Source organism: Opisthorchis viverrini (assembly GCF_000715545.1).
Source record: "Opisthorchis viverrini unplaced genomic scaffold opera_v5_171, whole genome shotgun sequence".
NCBI classification, from domain to species: Eukaryota; Metazoa; Platyhelminthes; class Trematoda; order Opisthorchiida; family Opisthorchiidae; genus Opisthorchis; species Opisthorchis viverrini.
The window spans coordinates 390,443-411,351 of record NW_008751829.1 but is presented as its reverse complement, the minus strand read 5'-3'; the positions used below and the strand labels follow the sequence as shown (position 1 = coordinate 411,351).

At 45.7% G+C, this 20,909-nt stretch overlaps 1 protein-coding gene across 1 annotated transcript; it reads left to right on the top strand.

Moving 5' to 3' along the window:
- Window positions 1-17,813: 17,813 nt before the first annotated feature.
- T265_07476 (hypothetical protein) lies at window positions 17,814-19,456 on the top strand (the record flags this gene model as incomplete). Its single annotated transcript, XM_009173009.1, has 2 exons — window positions 17,814-18,391; window positions 19,396-19,456. The coding sequence occupies 2 exons, from the start codon at window positions 17,814-17,816 to the stop codon at window positions 19,454-19,456; spliced, it is 639 nt and encodes a 212-aa protein (XP_009171273.1).
- Window positions 19,457-20,909: the final 1,453 nt, after the last annotated feature.

The following is a 20,909-nucleotide window of genomic DNA, read 5'->3' as shown; positions in this document are numbered from 1 at the left end:
TCGCACTCGTTTGTTCGGAATATAGCGGTTGTGTTCCCTTCTGTGAGTCTTTTTTTCTCCGGCATTAGGCACTGGAGCGGGTCAGCAGCAGATACCACAGATTGACGAATCAGCAGATATAACAGATACCAAGGCGAATACGTACTTTCATCTGTCCGGCCGGTACACATCTCATACAGGATGAAGCGTAAGAAAAGTGATTCAAATACGATGAAGCAGGCATAGGAATGGGAACATGTGCTAAGCGTTCAAGCGGTCTGGTGAACACTGTTCATAGTGGTTCAGTCGGGATACTGCAGTTTGGAAATTTCATTTGTCAAACTCACAGAGTAGTAGCGGAAGTTCCCATTACAACCAACCAGGAGAGCTAAGCTTGACTTTTAAACATTGTTATTCACCACATTGGAAAGCGATTTTTGACCAAACGCTCCATTTTCGGAGGAATTTGCAGTCCCATTTGGAGGGTACGAGGGAAGAAACTGAGAAACTTTTGTGGCCCCTTCTATAAGTTGGTAGCTTGTCTGTCAGTTCAACAGAAAATTCCATGGAACCGTGGGGGGTGACCCTATTTTAGGGCGAAAAAACTTGATCGGGCCTCCACAAGTCAAATGGGATCCTTACACTCAAGTGACACAGGGGATTTGGGCGAATGAACCTGAGAATATCACAGAAACTATTAATGTGTTCAGTATCAGTGACCATGAAATTATCGCCAGCACAACGTTAGTACAACAAGGCCTGCGAAATACGGTGTGAGAACAGCGACTTCCAAACTCTTGTCAATTGAGCGAGTGAGCTACATAGCTGAGACCTCTAGTTTGAAAGCCTAAGGTCAACGGTCACCACATATTCTAGTCACTCAGAAGACTTTTATCATTTTCGTACATACATGCCAACTTGGAGATCTTTGAAACAACTATCGGTCACGCTTGACACTTGATTCATGAGTAGATATCTATTCGACCATCATACACCAGAAATTCAGCAAGGTCCTAGATGACTCTCCCGTCAGAACCAATTTGATCTGCAGATGAGTGTATCAGTCAGTGAGTCCAGAGATCTATTCGACCATCGTAAACCAAAAATTCAGCAAGGTTCTAGGTGACTCTCCCGTCAAAACCAGTCTGTTTCGCAGATGAGTGAATTTTATTCAAGGTGGGTTCGGGTAGAACTCGGGACTGTGCTCACCTGATGAGCTCTAACAAGGGCGAAACCGGTAATGTCAAACAGTTTTCAGCAACCTTATAAGTAATGTGAGAAGTTTGTTGTGCTTACTGATGTTTTTGATTGAACGAGCTGTTCCCCAAGACAGGCAACACCGATCTGCATACTAACGTTCAACTAATTCGAACGATCCGCACGTCCACTCACCACCAGAGCATGACTCACCCTGAGTAATGCTCACATTCGAGAACGATGCATTCATGGCTTGAGGCAACCGTGTTTAAAATGTAGGAACAGTTTTCTTCTACGGACTTATATTCCGCTCATCCGATTACACACGTTCGCGTAGTTTCGTTCACCCTGTACCCGCGTTCAACCAACCCAGTTTTTGGAAACGTCACATCTGTACCACCCCGTTTTTGACATCTGCCATGTTGCGTAAGTTCGCCATCAAAACATCGAACAGAACATTTTGGATTGGAGAAAGTCATTCGGTTGTGTCCCGGGAGACCAATGACATCTACATCACACGCGGGAACGCACGCACACACGCACACACAAAGAGACGAAAGCTAGAAAGCAAAACACCCCCAATCTTTTGTTGGTCGTGTTGGAATCACTGCAAGTGAGATACGTTTATGACAATTAATAATTATCTTGAAACGAGATCTGACAGGAAAGAAATTAGATTGTGTGGTAGGGAATGCGGAGGGGGGAAGTAAAACCCTCCACTCGGCTGTCTACTTCGGAATAAACGTGGAACATGACAAACAGAGGTGGAACTTTATCCGAACTAGAAAGTCATTTCCGTCCAAAAGATCGTGTGGACCTGGCGAATAAGTCGCGAAGGATTTGAATAGATTGTAATCGCTCGACAGGCAATTTGAAATCACCTCGGAATTCAGCAATTTGGTACACAGAGATATCAAGAGAAGGTGAACGGGGAATAAGACACTGTTCGTCAAACAGCTTTTAAATGCAGATGCACCCATGGGGATTCGACTGAGAAGTTTCAACGGGTTGATTCACAAGATACTTGAAGGAAATTCGAGAGGCTTTTTCGGAGTGTGACGTGATAATGCCAAAGTTAAATTTTGATGTAGAAAAACTACAAAAAGAGTTTGGGCTTAGAGTGTACAGGATAAAAGTAGAGCATACCACACCAGAGAGGAAAAGCGTAGCGCCTTTTTCTTGTTAAGTTACTCTGGTACCTTTTACAAGAGGTTCTCTCGAGTTTATCCGATAGGAATCATAGTGAACCGTAGTGCCCTCAGGCTTCAAGCCGAAAGTTGAAGTTCACTCAGATCTACTGAACTCGGTCCTCTGTCGTCTGAAGGTGTCTGTTGGAACACTGAACTTTCGGTCTATTTCGTGATATTGTGTGAAAAGCACGTGGTTACTTCAGCTGGTAAAATACAGACACGAGTTTTTCCGTTCGTGGCCCCAACGACGTTCGCACCTGGAACACTAGAAATTTGAGACAAGCGTGTTTTTAGGGCTCCTGCGTGTGAAAGAGCAACCCCACCCCCAACCAAGCTAGGTGATTGGTTGACTTGTGTCGACCGATTAACCCGCCAATCAGGGCTGTCCGATCAGACAGCGCTGTGGAGGCTTGAAACTTTCTGAACAGTTTTTACTTAAAAGTATCTAGTTTTGAGGCTTGTTGTTGCTGTTGCTCCTGTCCCCACTTAATTCCTCTGGTCGGTTCACAATAAAATGGCAGAGATAAGGTGTTGGCGTGCAACGTCACACGAGTGCGTGACAACTGATCAGTTCACGAGCCTCATGTCCAGCACCCCTATTAGGGAGGTTTGACGTGTGTTTTATACAGAGAATCATTCCGACACGTACAAGAAAGGAACTGATTTGTCGGTCAAGGTCACGAGCAGTTTTGTCACGTGATTTGTGCGTTCGCGAGACAAAGAAGTCGCGTGATCTAGGGTGCGAAGATGGTTGAAGGAAGTGACCGCCACACCCCGTCCATTGGTGAGAGAGGGCTGTCACAAAAAGTCATGAAAATACATCACTGTATTCGTCAGAAATTGAGGTGCGTAGTTCATTTTTCGACCAGCTGGATCACATTTTGAGCGGAATGAGTAGTCAGAATGGTTTGGTTCCCGTTTAGGAAGACCGCCAGCCAACTGATGCTGTTTAAACTATGCTTGATGAATAGTCTTTACCGAGAGTACATATCATACCTTCATCAAAAATTTAGATTTGTAGTGCTTTATTAAGAGACCCATGAATACTTTTCAACTCACGAACAAGAACAAAGAAGTGAATTTCCATTTAGAATAAGAGAGCGATGATACGGTCAGAAATAGACGTTGTTTCCGGGAGAGTCTTCTTGTTCGTTTCTCATCAGCTATGATTTAAGGGTTCGTTTAAGGACACTTAGTAGTTCGGTTTAGGACACTCGGAATGAGAAACACCATTTATAATAGCTATCTGAAAACTTGTCATACAAAAGATTTGTGAAAAGGCCCATTTTTTGCACCAAATCAAACGTGTGCTTCACCGACGGTCGCTTGAACCTTCCTCCGAACTCGTTGATCTCTTTTTCATAAAGGAAACTACTCACAAGGTTGCTGGAAACTCTTCGACAGCCCACGACCGCTTTCGCCCTTCTTGGGGCTCATCAGGTAGGTGCAGTCCTTGGTCGGTGGGCTCGCGCGGAAGGTGATTTGGTTGCTGTTGCCTACCAAAAGCCAAAATAGCAAAACCCCTGTATTCCTGAGGTAGATTTGCTTAGTTCTTTGTTTACAAGTCTTTGTTAGCACACCATGTGTATGTGTACAAACTTTCGAGTTAAATTTTCGATTATAACGAAATAACTTTGAACTTTTCCGTGAACAGTACTCTTCTGTAGCAGGGAGAGTAATTAGGCAGCTCATACTGTAAAAGCCATAAAGGGAATTTTACATCAGCTTGGCCAACTAGCAGCGCAAGATACCTTCTGTAAATCATGAACTTAGGATGAGCTGCACTGTATCCTGTATAAGCGAGAGCTAATCACACTGCCGTTCGGCCACTCGTGACCGAAAGGTTAAGTGTTCAACCACTGGCCTGGAAGTCACGGGTTCGAATCTCCCAACAGTTATGTGAGAGGCGCCCTGCTGATTAGTCCCAATGAGTAGTAAAACAACTGTACAATGCTGCTAGGCTTTGTAGGGTAGATCGGCCTCGCCAACGGGATGAATTCCCACTTGAGGCACAACGGATCCACGAATAACCTCTTCACGAAGCTGAATAGGGCATCAGACAGGCGACCACCTAACAGAGGTCGGTTGATTGTCTCAGCTTGTGGTGCATCGTCGAATGGTCGTCAGTTATGTGAGAGGCGCCCTGCTGATCATTCCCAATGAGTAGTAAAACGACTGTACAATGCTGCTAGGCTTTGTAGGGTAGATCGGCCTCGCCAACGGGATGATTTCTCACTTGAGGCACAACAGATCCATGAATAACTTCTTCACGAATCTGAATAAGGCATCAGACAGGCGACTACCTAACAGAGGTCGGCTGATTGTCGCAGCTTGTGGTGCATCGTCGAATGGTCGTCAAACAGGCAGACGTTGATATGGCAAAAAAGTCCAGCATAAAAGCGTCCATTCGTCCATATGAGTATCGCGATATGTGTATAGACATAATACACTACTCATACGGTTGCTGAAAGGTCCCGACAGCCCACGACCGCTTTCGCCTTTCTTGGAGCTCACGAGGTAGTCGAAGTCTCCGATTTTCCGTCAACCTTACGTTCTACTTGGAACCAAATTGCACGAAATTAGCAAACAAATTTGGTTTTGCGAGAGACTCACCTGGAACCCGGCTGAATCTCTCATTTGTGATGTTTACAGGCAACTGAATTCGTTGCGCCAGGCCGCCTCATGTTCCAGTTGGTACGATTTTCGAGATATCACAATACATGTATACACGTAATACACTACTCAGAAGTTGCTGAAATTCTTCGATAGCCCATGACCGATTTCGCCGTTCCAGTTCAGGCTCATCCGCTGTAGTTCAACAATAATCCCCTAGAAACACGTTCCACGGGGAGGGGAGAGCTCGCCTGAGTACGGAAAAACTTTTCTTCATATCTTTTCCGCTCCAAATTCGTACTCGCGTGCTTGTTTCGAAAAACAGTTGTTTCGTTTCAAAATGGAAAAAGGATGTTGGAGACACGCAACCGTACGACTTTGTCCATCCAAACAAGGAGTGACTCGGCCCACGACAAAACAAGTCCTGTTCGCACACAAATCGTGCTAAACGCATCGGAAGTGCGCATCAGAATGTTCATCTCTAACCGGAACCCAACAGAGAAAGAGAACGGGAGAGTGGGGCGATTTCAGTTGAGTCCCAGTCCCATTTGACGCATGCCATCCAACCGTTTAGCTTTGCCAATCCGACCACGTAACACTCCGATTGCACGGTGTGGTTTCCCTTTCCGGCGATAGAAAACCTGCCCAGGTGCATCTGTGCGTGTGCAGCGATTTCCGATTTGTGTTTACAAGTGTGATGAATTGGAAAAATTTCATGTCGTTTGCCAAAGTTGCGCTGACACGTTGATCACAAGTGTCGTCAAAAATGTGTGTTTATACCGGAAGCTTTTTTCCTCCTGTTTGTATAGTTTTATTTCAAGAGATCGGTGCGGAAGGACTGAACTAAGTTTACAACAACAAAAAGATGCTTTTCAACCTCCGCTGAAGATGCGGATATGACGTCGGGGGGTCGGGGTTTTTCCACTGCAGCAGTAATTTGTTTTCACTCTTCTTTCAACAAGTATCGGAAACTACTGAATTAATTTCAGTAATCTCGCTGTAGCACCGTTTTGGTGCCTAACTGCCATGCCACCCGAAGGAGGCACGAGGGCTGGGATACTGTCAGGCTGCCCAAGCCAAGACAGGAGAAGTCTAGAGGCAGAGGTCGGGTTCGAACCACGGACCTTCCAGTCAGTAAATTCGCGCTCTAACCACTTTGGTCATCTCGCCCCAAGGAGGAACGGCTGCAACACCCGGTATTTCCAGCCGGTCACCCATGCAAGTACTAACCGGGCCCAACGTCGCTTAACTTCGGTGATCAGACGAGAACCGGTGTTTCCAACTTGGTATGGTCGCGGCCACCAATTTCAGTAAACTCTCCGGGCAATTGGTTAGCCAAAGACTGGCTAAAATTGCTGATTCTACTCGTTGTAAACTGGCATATTGCGTGTGTTCTCGGATTATCGCCTTCCAGTTCATTCTTCGTAACTTGCACTGGGTTTCCGTGCGGGCCGAACGAAAATTCGTCGAGAACTATGCTGATCCCAGGCAGGAATGTCCATCGCTCGCTCATATTTTCACCAGAAGTTGTTCATCGCTACTGCATGAAAGACCAGAGGAACAAAGTTGCTGTCAAAATTTTTGAGTCAGTCAACTTACGGTTCCATAGCCCCACCTGCCATTGTGCTTATCCATGCCATCAGGGTAAAATGGAGGTGAGACTCACGTTGATGTAGGCTTATGAGGCAACCATGCAAGTTTCTTAGTGCTCGCGGGCTGATACACTGGCAGAGTATCCAAGGTCTGAGCGAGTCCTACCTGTCGGTCGTACATTGGGAGTGATCTGACACTTGAGGTGCCGAGACGCAATGGCCTCCGACAAGGCCTCAGCAAACGGTTTGCTTGTTGTTCTCACTGGGGAAAAAGCGCTCCGGGGATGGTCTGCATTAAAACAAATGTGTGACCAGAGAGAAAGAATATCTCTGTTCGAAATGGAACAACAAGAACTACGAAGTGCAGGAGCGTAAAATTTGAACAGTATGGTAATCGACGGATTGGTGCGGAGCGCGTTTTTCATTTCCAGAGAGCACATTTAGTCCCTCGAGAGTGAGGATTTTATCGCATCGAATGGATTGGTGCATGGACTGGATTCTTCCTGGTTTGATTTAGAGAGAACGCATTTTCGAGCCCTGGACTGACAAAGTTCGAGGCAAAAGGGTCAGTTCCCCTTTAGCAAGCCATTTGGATGGAGACCAGAATTCCAGGAACTAACTTGAAAGCGGTAACATATCCGACGTTTGCATGACATCACAAGCTAGGTCAAGGTTATACCCTATCAGCTGATGATTTGCTATTGGGATTTAGAAATTTTGTCCCGTACGGAAACGCACTACTCATAAGGTTGCTGAAAATTGGTCGACAGCCCACAACTGGTTTAGCCCTTCCAGTTCCGGCTCATCAGGTAGGCGCAGTCCCCGAGTTTCTGTCAACCTTATGTTCTACTTGAAACCAAATTGCACACAAAAAAGTGTGTTTCACAAAGACAACCTGTTTAAAGCTCCGGACATCCAAAATAGCCTTGTCTTCACCTGCATTCATTGCTAACAATTTGAAAAAATCTATAAGAAGACACCCACGTGCCAGTAATGTGTTTGGCAATATTGTTCCGGACATTTGTGACTACTAGGTAGAACACCAGCACCGTGCAGTTTCTTCAGCGGTGCGTAGGCTTTAACTACCGTTGCGTTTGTGTCTGTATGCTGTCTTACGGATAGTCGGTATACTGGTGAGCCCGCTGGGTCGAGTTCTGATTGGCTCATTGCCAGTTTGGCCCTCCCATCCCGTCGGGGAACGTTTCTAACAAAACTACTGAACCCAGCGAACATGCCAAGCTTCGAGTGTATTGCCTGAGCCTGGGGCGAGATGGCCCAAGTGGCTAGAGTGTGGATTTACTGACCGGTAGGTCCGTGGTTCGAACCCGACCTCTGCCTTTCGACTCCTTCTGTCTAGGCTTGGACAGTATCCCAGCCCTCGTGCCTCCTTCGTGTGGCATGACAGCTAGGCACCGGAAGGGTGCCATAGCTGAACGATATATATATATACCTGAACCACTAACATTCTGTTACACGAACCTATTAGTGGTTGATCAGGTAGGTTTGGAGCTGTGTTCACCCGGTTTGGCAACTGAATTGCGGGTGTTTCGCCACCATTTAAGGAGACATCATCAGTGTGCGATTAGGTAGCCAGTTCTTCTTTTCAAGCTTGCGCTCACTTCGTTTTGAAAGAGTATATCCTAGCTCTGACCAGCTCAGACCAACATTTTTGGTCGATTGGTTAAAAACTTCTAATGGACAGACACATCTCCAACTTGGAGACTGTTCACTAACTCTTGGAATCGTCCGTCCACCACCGATACTACTTACCAGTCAACATCTAAAAATGGGAAATTTTCGATCCAGTTTCGGCGGGCTTGCTCTTGTAACAGGAGCTATCCATTCCATCTCAGAAGTGCACAATGTCGATGCACTGGTGTTCGAAATGACCAGCTTGATTGTTTTCTACTTTCTACCCTATTATTTGGTGTAATTTTTTGAATTTCCGAAGGAGTTTGCCGCAGTTCCACACGTGAGCTCAAAAGAGAGGGTGAAAACGAGTCAATATATATTTTCAAGAAAGAAACTACTCACAAGGTTGCTGAAAACTCTTCGACAGCCCACGACCAGTTTCGCCCTTCCAGTTCGGGCTCATCAGGTAGGCGAAGTCCCCGAGTCTCCATCAACCTTATGTTCTACTTCAGTCAGTTGAGTCTCTTGTGAAAACCAAATTGATTTGCAAATGAGTGTGTATTTCTCAAGTCAATATGTACTTTTCCGTTTGAACTAAACTGCCGTAAAACGTAGTGGACACTGCTCGCATGCAAATATTTTATTCAATACGGTAAACTACTGATATGCATGGACGAACCACGAGGTAGGATGACAAGTGCTCATATCATGGATTACATAAACCTGGAACAGCACGAAAGGTATTCTGACCTTCAGAGGATGGTCCTAAATGTGTTGGTTCCCATCGTACACAAGTCCCCGCCAATCACAGAAAGTGCTGCAATTGTTGAACCCCCATGTCATGCCCAGAATAAAGTTTGGAATTTTTTCAACCCCATAAAAGGCTAATTAATAGTCACTTAATTATGGCTGTATTGTCAGTGGCACTTTTCTGCCAGTCTCTGTGTGTGTGTGTGTATGCAGACTCTCGTAGCCTTTTAAGTGCGCGCGCGCGAAATCTTCGAATTGTACGACAAAAATCCAGCTGTTCCGCGAACAACAACAAGAAGAAGAATGCGGCATAGCACGTGTCCAGTCCGGTGTTGTGGGGGACACTGCCACGTATGGTTGACTGTCAAGTGCAGGTGTGACGTTCCCGTGAACTTTTCGCAGTCTGGAAAAACAAAAACGCATCCGGAACGTGAGCAGCAACAACGACACAATTGCTCGAACGAATGGGCAGGCAAACATATATGCAAATGTGCGTGTTACCGGTCCGAATTGGGCAATCAACGTGGACCGAGTCGTCGAAATGAGTACGCAGTATGAGGACAACGAATCGTGCGCGTATTGTCCGAACGCATTGTGGGAGAAAAATTGAGGCGCAGGTGGAAAGAGGGAGGGTGTTGGGACGAGGCTACTCGGTGAACGTGGTGACTATCGCATACGGACCAAGACCCTTGTTTGATGGGAATTTCCAATTGGACACACAGCTGTAGCTGATATCAGATGCGTTAAACTGTTTGTAGATAGGTGATGGTGGTGGCGGTCAAGACATCTCGGATATCGTTCTGACGCATAAACAACACAAACGAATCATGGACGAACTGGTTCGTTCCTAGCCAGAGGCTAATTTCTGAATAGATATACAGAACAAATGAGTGGAGCAATTTGGTTCTTTTGTTGCTACGCAGTACGTTTGGCGTTTCGCTACACCATTGTGTATGCCGAAGGCGATTAAAATACAGTAGGTAGTCGGATACCAATGGGGAAAGAACGTCCAATTCATTGAGGTGGTGACTGGGTCGGAATGTATGGTTGTCTGAGTACTGTTAACTCCTTATAGCGCAAAAAAGATCGAACAGAACGTTTGAACGATTATCTAGTCTCTACATGGTTAGCACAAATCTCAGATGCTCGATTCGGGTTTGTTCACTTGTTTCACCTGCAGCATCAACAGTCTCATCATCGGTCTTCGAGGGCTGCAGTAAGCGCCGTATGGTTGTGAAACACGGCCTCTGAGGACAGACGATGTAGGGGGTCTTGAGGTTTTTGACCACCGAGCAGCTTTGCTGATGTCGCATGGCGTCAACCAATTCCTAATGTGGTAATTAGAAAATGAGTGAGGTCGTGGAGAACATCAATTACGGTAGCTCAGGCATGTGATAACCATGCCAAAACGACGTTGTTGCCCCCCCCCCCCGCACCATGCCAAAACGACGTTGTCCCCCACACCCCGCGAGATGGACGTCACGTGACGTACGTTTAGGTGTTGTCGCTACCCCCGGGCTCTGTACCCCTCCTGCAGTTGTCTTTTCCTACTCGCATTCATGCTTCCACGACAGGTCAAACTTTGACTACGTGTCAAAGGTTTTTGGGGATGAAAATTGACCTCAGAGCGAGTGCCACCTACTTAAAAAGCAGTGGGAATGGAAACTGAGTGATCGATCATAACTGCACATGAATCAATCGAACCTATTCGACAGTTATCGACCGGAAATGTGTGTGATGGTCACGTGCTTTAACAGCGTTCGATGTGTGTGGTTGGCCTATTAGGATCATCCTCGGGATCCCAGGGAATATTATCTAACTTGATAAACCAGATTAGAGTGCGCAAGTCCGTTGATAGTATAACAGAAACTGTTTTTTTTCAAATGAGGGCCAATTTTTGAATCAAGATGGCGCCGTGTGGAAGAAACGACTCATATCCAACTCAAACTGAGCTAAACTCAGTCGTGCTGTGCGCGATGTATTGGCATGTTGCATAATCCGCTTTTACTATTATTGCCGGGTATTCCACCAAGGGAATCGTTTTTTTGTTTCACGTGAAGGAGGCTACAATGCTGTTGTGATTGAGAACAAACCCATCGCAAAACTGGTCTAAACTAGTATAGCTTTGTAATGTACTGCTCATAAGGTTGCTGAAAATCCGTCGACAGCTCACGATCGGTTTCGCCCTTTTTGGGGCTCATCAGGTAGGCGCAGTCCCCAAATTTCCGTCAACCTTATGCTCCACTTGAGACCAAATTGCACGGAATCAGTGAACATGCACTAATTTACGAACATCACACACGAGAGATTCAGCTGGTTTTCAGGTGAGTCTAAACTAGATTTTGAGAGAAACGGAGTAGGTAGACTGTTTGATTATCTAAAGGGGTCACACAAACATTCATCATGTGTAAGAATGGACGGACCAACCAGCTGACTTTCATATCCGATCGATGAGCACGGACATCCTGGTCGATCGAAAGACTGGGGAGTGTGAACGAAACGTATCAGTTCATATCCTGACCGAACAAAAGAACCAGGGTCCGGCGGTTTAGATTTCACTTGAAACGGATTCAGAACCTGTTGACTGTGGTTCATTTCATTTGTACTTGTGTTTTGGTCATACCTGCTTTGTGAGGCATATCTGTCCACGTTTGGGTGAAAAGCGCTCGCACGTACTGGTTGCTGAAGTCACTTGGACAACCCACGAGGTCCCGCTCTTCTCGTTGAGACTCATCAGGTAGGCGCAGTCCCCAAGCTCCCCCCCCCCTACCTGAACCCAAATTGCATAAAATTCGACTGATACACTCATCCGCATACTAGACTGGTTTTGAAGGAAGACCCACCTGAATCCGAACCGAATATTTCGTTTGTGATGTTCCTCTTAACTGTACGTGCTGCCTCATGCTTCAGTTGGTATGATATTGCGATACCTTGTACGGACCTAACACACCTCTCATAAGGTTACTCAAAACTCTTCGACAGCCCACGACCGGTTCACGCTTCTTATTGAAGCTCAGCATGCCGCTTCATATTTCAGTTCGTACGATATCCGAGAACACTGTAAAAGAGAGATTCGGCCGGGTTTAAGTTGAGTCTCCCCGTGAAAATCAAATTGGTAGGCAATTATGAGTACTTGTCAAATTCCATTCAATTCAAATTGTTCCCTTAAAAGTCAGTGAACTGTGATTTATTGTGAGTTCCTCGTGGTATTCGGGTAGGGATAAGACTTGAGGAAAAATTCATCCTCGAGGCAGGCTCGACATAACGCGCTATCTGGAATTCCTAGGGAGCTTCTTGGATTCGACCTTTCTGTGTCAGGCCAACCAACGAACCAACCCGCTTTCTTCATTGCCTGGGAAGCTTGAATCGCCAACAGACCGCTGCTGGCGTGAGGATCACCACCTCGCCACCTCGCGTTTCCGTTTCCCAACTGCCAGTTAAAGTTGTTCCCTTGTTTGTGCTTGTTCTTCGGCCGCTGCAGCTTCTAAACTAGCGATTGGCTGTAAAACTGGTCTAAACTAGTATACCTTTGAAATGTACTACTCATAAGGTTGCTGAGTTCATGATTCACAGAAGGTATCTTGCGCTGCTAGTTGGCCAAGCTGATGTAAAATTCCCTTTATGGCTTTTACAGCATGAGCTGCCTAATTACTCTCCCTGCTACAGAAGAGTACTGTTCACGGAAAAGTTCAAAGTTATTTCGTTATAATCGAAAATTTAACTCGAAAGTTTGTACACATACACATGGTGTGCTAACAAAGACTTGTAAACAAAGAACTAAGCAAATCTACCTCAGGAATACAGGGGTTTTGCTATTTCGGCTTTTAGTAGGCATCAACGATGACATCACCTTCCGCGCGAGTCCACCGATCAAGGACTGTGCCTACCTGATGAGCCCCAAGAAGGATGAAACCGGTCGTGGGCTGTCGAAGAGTTTTCAGCAACCTTGTGAGTAGTTTCTTAAGTCTATACTGAAAAGCCACGTGACTCAGAGTCATGGCTTCCTTCTTGCTGGGCGGAAGTGCCCACCCGACAAATCCCACCAGGTTATCGATCTGCTGACAAGGGACCCAAAGGGGCATTCTCTGTTGAGATCACGGGGACCGCTTACTTAAGGGATGGTGACGCTACATCATGCCTTGGTCAGAGTCCAACGCGGTGAGGTAGCATGGTGCTCCAGGCTCGAGTCCCCCTACTGACTAATTTGTGACATGCATGCCACTGAGGGCTTCAGATTTACATGAAACTTCCCACAGTGATTCTGGACGTTCCATCCATAGATTCGCTTCATTTGCAAGGTGAAACAAATAACTTAACTGTGCGAATGCTTCCTGTGGCATTTATACCGTTTCCACTGAGGTAACCAGATTATTGTTAAACCCTACATCCGATAAGCAAGGAAAGTCAATTTCTTCGAGCTGACGGTGAAAAAATAGCGCCTAGTTTGACTTTTGGCAACAGCCTTTAAGGGACAGACTATGCTCCAGATGGTCAGACTCCACCAACCCCCCGACAAATAAATTTACCGCCGTATCGATAACGCTTCCCCTAACCACCTTCCCATTTTTTCGGCTAACGGCAGTATGCTACATTGCCATTGTTGTGCCTTCGTAAGACGAATTCATGGAACACAAAGTTTTACATTCTTCGGAAGGATTAGGGATTAGTCAAAATGTCCGCCTTTTCGATTTATCCTGACAAGTCAACCGAACGGAAGCACGCCGTCGGGGCGGGGGGAGTTATTCCCGACTGTCATCAAGTTGAAATGGCGCTTCTGGGAAAGATAGACAATAGGCAAATTATTTCACAAGCAAACGCGCGCGACGGAAGCACGTGGACATGAAGGCAGATTGTCATGAGAGTTATTTGCGAAATTTCGTGCTTCAACTCGACGCTAAATTGCACGTTTTCTCGATAGCAGGAGAGGGTTTAGTAGGCCATAACGTGCTTTCATACAGATTGTTGTGTCTGACACAAGATCCCATGAAATAGTTCAGTGCATTCCATTCAGCCGGATAACCAACCTCTAAACGATGGACGAGGTAATTGTGGCGAATTGTGTAATCCTTCAGAATGTAAAAACTAAAATTCAGAAATCTCGAAACTACTGACAAGTAATCAAAAGGAAACCGTCTTGTAAGTACTGACAGATAACTCAGCTGACCGATGCAACTGTGAAAATGGATCTGGTTTTCGTCCAAGAGCTCAAAGTTCTTGTCATTCAGCGGCTGCCGTTCATCTGAAAGGCACGAGTGTAGAAAAGGTGTAGCATTGCTCTTTTAGTTCTCAGCGTGGGGCAGTATGCTTGCCGCGCAAGGACTTGCATAAATAACTGGGTTCGAGATGCAGCAAAAAATCATCAATCGTTCAGCTGTAACACCCTTCCGGCGCCATGCCACCCGAAGGAAGCACGAGGGCTGGGATATTGCCAGGTTGCCCAAGCCTAGACAGGGGAAGTCGACAGACAGAGATTGGGTTCGAACCACGGACATTCCGGTCAGTAAATTTGCGCCATCTAGATGGAGCAACAAATACCCGAGATGAGAAAATTTTTTGCCAAATGAATGTATCCGTTCTGAGCTTGAAAAGTTTTCTTACTATGTCCCCGCCGTGTGTTTGCTGGGTCAACGGTGAAAAACCTGTTTGTCAAGCTTTGTTCAAACAGGGCATAAGTAAGAATTAGGTCCCCTCGGAGGCGATAATACTCCGGGGGAAGGAGGTCAAGCACCGCGAGACGCGTTTCGTAGTTCACGGATTTGAGGCCGGCAACCATTCCAGTGGCGGCCCGCTGGACACACTCAATGAGGGTGACGTCTTTCGTGCGTCCTGGTTGGCGTACTTTAGGAGCGGTCCGACGTAGGCCCCATAGAGTATTTGGAAGTCCATGCGATTGATACGGGAGAAGGCGCATCGGATCATCCGTAGAATGGCGAATGCCTTTTGGGCCGATTTCTCATGTTGCAGTGAGAAGGACCAGTTTGAGGAGACCAAGATACCCAAGTCCTTTTTAGTACCTATCTTCGTGATGTATTCTGTTCCTCTCTCAACATGCACGACAAAGGCATTCGCTGAGTCCCTTCCGAATGACATATGGACGCCTTTTCGACATTCAGAGGAAGGTGCCAGTCCAACAATCTTTGCTTTGCCCTCCATTTGGAGGTCACTGGCATTGGAACTCCGTGAAATGTACTTGTAAGAACATCTGGAAGGTCGCTGACGTAGATCAGAAAAGGCAGTGATCCCAAAACGGAGCCATGAGAAACTCTAATGGAGAATGAAAAATGTCAGAAAGTGAAGTCCAGGCACAACGAAGTGTACGTAATGCTCGGAATAGTCTTGCCAACACAGAAAGAACCTTTTTTCGAACGGAAGGTATTTGGAACTGTGCACTGTGACAGTATCACCGCAGCTGAGCACACTCAGCAAGGGTCACGTGTATCCTACCCGACCGTTTTTCCTGTGTTGACCCGTTCTACAATACAAGGATAAGACGTTGTCTAACTGAAAAGGAAATAAGCCAATGGCGACCCTAAAGGCGAGCCAAGTGAGATACCGAACCTGGATGATTCTTCCAGTGCTTTGACCTGTGTCGTCGGATCGTCAACATGCTGATGAGGTATGCTCGAATGGTAATCACACTAGTCTGCAAGCTAATTGCCAACCTTGGTGAACAGATCAACAGTCACCTGATCAACTACCATTGGAACGATGATACTACTGATGGGAGGGCATGCGAGTAGTATGTTTTCTCGTAAATCCGCCTTGCGTCTCTTGAAAAGTGAGATCTATTACCGAATTTGTAGAGTCGCTTTGAAGCGTTTGCTTGGATTTGAGCAACAGTCAATGAATATCCGGGAAAGTTCAGGAAGACGCGTTCAAGGAGAAGATGGATATTCAGTTTTTGTAAACAAGATGCACATGAGAGTTTTGCTTCCCTGTCCAGCAGTCTGTAACTCTTCAGTTGGCATTTTCTAATGAATAACTCTGCAGCGAAGGCCTTCCTAACCTACTTAATTCTCACCCTAAATTTCTTTCATTTGGGCGCTAACTGTCGCCTACCCCAATTCCCCAAAGTTCTTCCCCCGAAACGAGATATCCCAAACACTAGGAAAACTGTTTTCGACAGAGTGCACAAATCGATGTAGTTCATCCATATAGGAACTACTTACAAGCAGTAATTCGAAAACCCAAGGTTTTCTAGTTCTGAAACATCCGTCAGTTGATTGATTGTTTTATAATTATTTCCACGTAGACTTAAAATGTTGCAATTTCTGTTACTGTGAACCTCAAAATGGCTTCCGAGAAATGCACTCATTTGCAAATAAATTTGGTTTTCACGAGAGACTCAACTGAATCTCGAAAACAGTCCAATTTGAGTTTAAGTAGAACATAAGGTGGACGGAAACTCGGGGACTGCGCCTCCCTGATGAGGCCCAACGAGAAGGACGAAACCGGTCGTGGGCTGTCGAAGAGTTTTCAGCAACCCTGTAAGTAGTTTCTTTCCTCAAAATGGTTTCTCATTATGCTCACATCAATAATGACCGTTTAAAATCTGGTTCCGGGTAAGTATCGATCCGCTTTCTAGGGTCACGGCTCTGCACTCGTTTTTGCAGCACTCGTTATCGGTGAGTTTTCTTCGCTGAGGACCAATTTTGGTCAGCTGATCAACTTTTGGGAGACAAAAGATGCCTAGTTAACCTGCATGCTGTACCTAGTCAGATATGTAAAAAAAAATCCGGAATTTTCTTTCCACCGAATTACTAAGATTGACCAGGGGTTATTGATACTTTGGTGTGTACCCCAGACACAAGATTACAGTCAGCATTCCGCAGGGAATGACTAAATTTTTATATTCGAACCCCAAACGAACCGGCGGACTTTTCTATCTTCAATCCATTCCTTGGGAGAATTACAACTCCCCTGCCTCATTCCACAACGATATTACTGCCACCCTCCCAGTTGATTTCATCGATTTCCACAACATAAGTTTCTGAGCGCGTGATGTGTTGTTTTTTTGTCAACTCGTCAAACACTGATTGTATGTGTGACACACACCAAGCATTGTTTGAGCATCATTCTACGGGGCGATTTGAATTACGCTCAACCCACACGATTCATGTTCACCTCTGCCCCATCCTCAAACGTGATTGGTCAATGAGTCCTGACTGGTACAAACAAACAAACAAACAAATGGATGGATTTGTGCCTTTGCGGATGCATTCGAATTCGAGCCTACAGCAATCGGTATCATCTGTGTCACAGACACACACACAGTGTTTATGGTACAAGGGGGGGGGTTGCGAAACATGCGGACAGAGGTTGCAGGTTCCGGCTGCGTGTCTGGTGCGTCCGTGTGGCGCGCAGTCACGCACTTCCACTCAGACAGACCGACAAGACCAACCGCCGCACAGCATACCAAGAAATAGAAATTATGCCAAATACGTACAATTGACCCAACCGCTTTGGATGCAAACGATCTTCTGATTTGTAGATTAAATTCTGTCCTCTGTAGGTTGGGTGGGGGGGGGCGGGGGAGGGTGAGAGAGAATGGAACTTTGTACACGAAAGAATGAAAGCCGGATGAAAAACTGGAGATACACACAGCCAAAGAGAAGAAGGGGATGTTAAAGATCGCACATTCATCCCGGCTGCCACCTCTCTACCTGAGTCCAAAGGCATCCGAAAAATCGTCAGTATGTGACACCTTCGCACACATCTCCACTGCGGGTTCCTTCGCAGTCAGCAAATACCGTTTGTTTGTGCGGCCAATTGGCGTGCGTGTAGCAAGCGATCATATACTAACTTCCGTCCAACGTAATTACGGGGTGGAATTTCAGTTAGGGGAACAAGATTCGTGACCATGAATTTCCCTATACAATTGCATAAATCGGATCATCAGTTTACACATTTGAGTGTTGCCTATTCCAAACCGGAGGACGCAATCATGGATGTGGCCTGTTACAGCCAGATGGATGAGAAACGTCCGGTAGTCATGGATCTATCAACTAGACGGGATTTTACTGGGATTTTGAACAACTGTCCTACCGTGAAACCCATACCGTATCAATTGCCGTTGCGAGCTGGACCGGCCACGAAACCGCTGGCCTACTGTACCCCCAATCCTGTCCCAAATGTTCCCGAAAACAACCAGGTTCATCTGCTGGAATATCGGGGTGCCCAGCTGGCTGCATTCACAGTGGAAGGTCGTGATCTGGTCTGCTTACCCCAGGCATTTGAATTGTTCTTGAAACACTTGGTCGGCGGCTTGCATACCGTCTATACCAAGCTGAAGCGATTGGAAATAGTCCCAGTGGTGTGCAATGTGGAACAGGTGCGAATTTTGCGAGGCCTCGGAGCCATTCAACCGGGAGTGAATCGGTGCAAGCTGATTGCACCACATGAATTTGATATATTGTACGCTGACTGTACCAGTTCCAGGTGAGTGGAAGGCATTTCGTTTCACCAGCGCTTTATACATTTTGTCTGGAGTTTTTTGAGGCTCCTTATCGTGGGCCAACAAATTCAATCTCTTTGATCAAAAACTCGCATAATTGTTCGGTGAATTTTACCAGTCTATTCTATTTGCGTCAGTTGGTAGGTCACACGCAGAGGTCAACTATTTTCACCCATACGTAAAACTAAAAAAAAACAAAGTGTGTCACATTAGTTTCGCTCTCTCTGGTAATAGGTTCCAAGTTAGGCAGATGGCCTCACGGGGACCAGATCTTACTGAATACCTGGAGTGCGTCGAATTTGTTTTCACCCAACGTAAAACTAAAAAAAAAACAAAGTGTGTCACATTAGTTTCGCTCTCTCTGGTAATAGGTTCCAAGTTAGGCAGATGGCCTCACGGGGACCAGATCTTACTGAATACCTGGAGTGCGTCGAATTTGTGTCCAGCGATCTTCGGCAAATTACCAGCCAGAAAAATGTACTCCAACTGGGTGTCAACTGTACTAATTCGACCTAATTCCCTACTAAGACTTTCCACTCGCGACCTTTGGTTCAATTCACATTCAGTTCTTTTAAACAACTTCTCTTAGGAAGATCTCATCACGTTAGAAAACTGCAGCTGATGAAACTAATTCGAAATGTGTAACTCTGGTACCTTGTCTTGTTCTCGTTTTATGTGACTAAATAAAATAGAGTCAGTATCTACACATTCAACACAGCTTACTGAACGACCGATCGTGAGAATAGATCGATAACATTAGGCCAACTTCCGCCAACGTGCTGAAGATGGTACGTCAATTTCCTCATGCATATACAGTAGATCTCACTCAAAAACTAATCTGTTGCAAGAAATTCTTCCAATCTCACTCGCTCTTTGAACTAAACTTTCCGTTAAAACCTAGCATGTCTTGAAAAATCAGATTCACCAGTATCACTCCTCACACCAGTTCACGTGACACAAACTCCGCTGTTGCTCTCGATGCTTTCAGGCACCCAAATACAGCTGAGTTATTTTCAGTTCAAGGTCGTTTTTGCAACGATTTTTCATAAATGAAGTGGTATTGCGACGATGTATTCAGGCAGAGTTGTTTTCACTCACTCTACCGAGTTGAAGGATGCTTGAGGCAGTAGTCTAGTCGGCGTGCACCAAATAGTAGATAGTTGAAAGTGACCGAAGACTCACAGTTTCCCAAAGGCATGTTGATTTTTCTCGGCTCGGCCTTCTTGTTGAGACTCATCAGGTAGGTGCAATCGCTGAGTTTCCGTCAACCTCATGTTCTACTTGAACGTCAAATTAGACGTGATTCGCGAAGTACACTCATTCGCACATATTTGGTGGATTCACCTGAAATTCAGGTGAGTCGGTCGGTAAAACCAAATTTACTTGCAACTGGGTGTTAAAAAGACTTATTTTTAGCATACTGACAGCTGCTGTTCTGGTGTGAAGTCCGGGTTCAACCAATAATAATAAAAGCGTACAAAACCGTATTCTAGGTCGTGATTAGCACTCAGTGATGAGTTGTCCTGGTGATGTGAGCCAAACACTGGAGCTAATTGACAGATACCTTGTGAACAGTGCTCAGTGTTGTGGAACAGAGTTACGTCCACATGGATTTCGAACTGAGCACAGAAAAGTGAATGCTCGCAACCGGCAGCCTGATCGTGAAAGTTCTCTTGACCACTGACACTGTACAGTCCTGTGAAAAGCCTTCACGAATTTGCTGATGACTGTATACAACCAGACAGAGAGCGAATGGAACTTCAAAGGTCTCTCAGCTGCACGAGCTGAGAGCAAGTGTTCCGCGGTCGTCAGCGTTTGCGTTTGAAAAAACTACGTTTTGGATGCCCTGGATCGTCTGTTTTGCTGTTATCATCTCATGTTAGTATCTCACCTGATCGGAAGCACAAATAAGAGGCTCCTATTGACTGAAATATTATTCTGGCGGGAAAACACCGTTTAATTGTACTAAATGAAAAGTATAAAATCGATTTCCCCTTGAAAAAAATTGAAATCATACCCTTCACTCTATGTCTCCATGTATGGTACGTAGTAAAAGGGCCATTCCAGTTCCCCTGCTCCCTCTGAGTTGTCCAGATGCTGTCAAAGTCCCTTCAACAACATGAATCGTCTAGATCCGCGAATTATTGATTTACGGAAGATTTTAAAATCCAGAGTCTCGCGGAATTAAGTAAAAGCTGTGCGGAATCTTGCCCTTCAGTTTCTAACCTTAATGTAGTTCCGAACCCCCCGCCCCAGTAACAAGGTAACACCCAGTAACAAATGAACATTACAGGTATTTCCATGAAGGAAACTACTCACAAGGTTGCTAAGAACCAAATTGATTTGCGAATGGGTGTATTTCTCGAAAACAGTCCATTTTGGGTCCAAGTAGAACATAAAATGGACGGAAACTAGGAGACTGTGCCTACCTGATGAGCCCGAACTGGAGGGGCGAAACCGGTCGTAGGCTGTCGAAGAGTTTCCAGCAACCTTGTGAGTAGT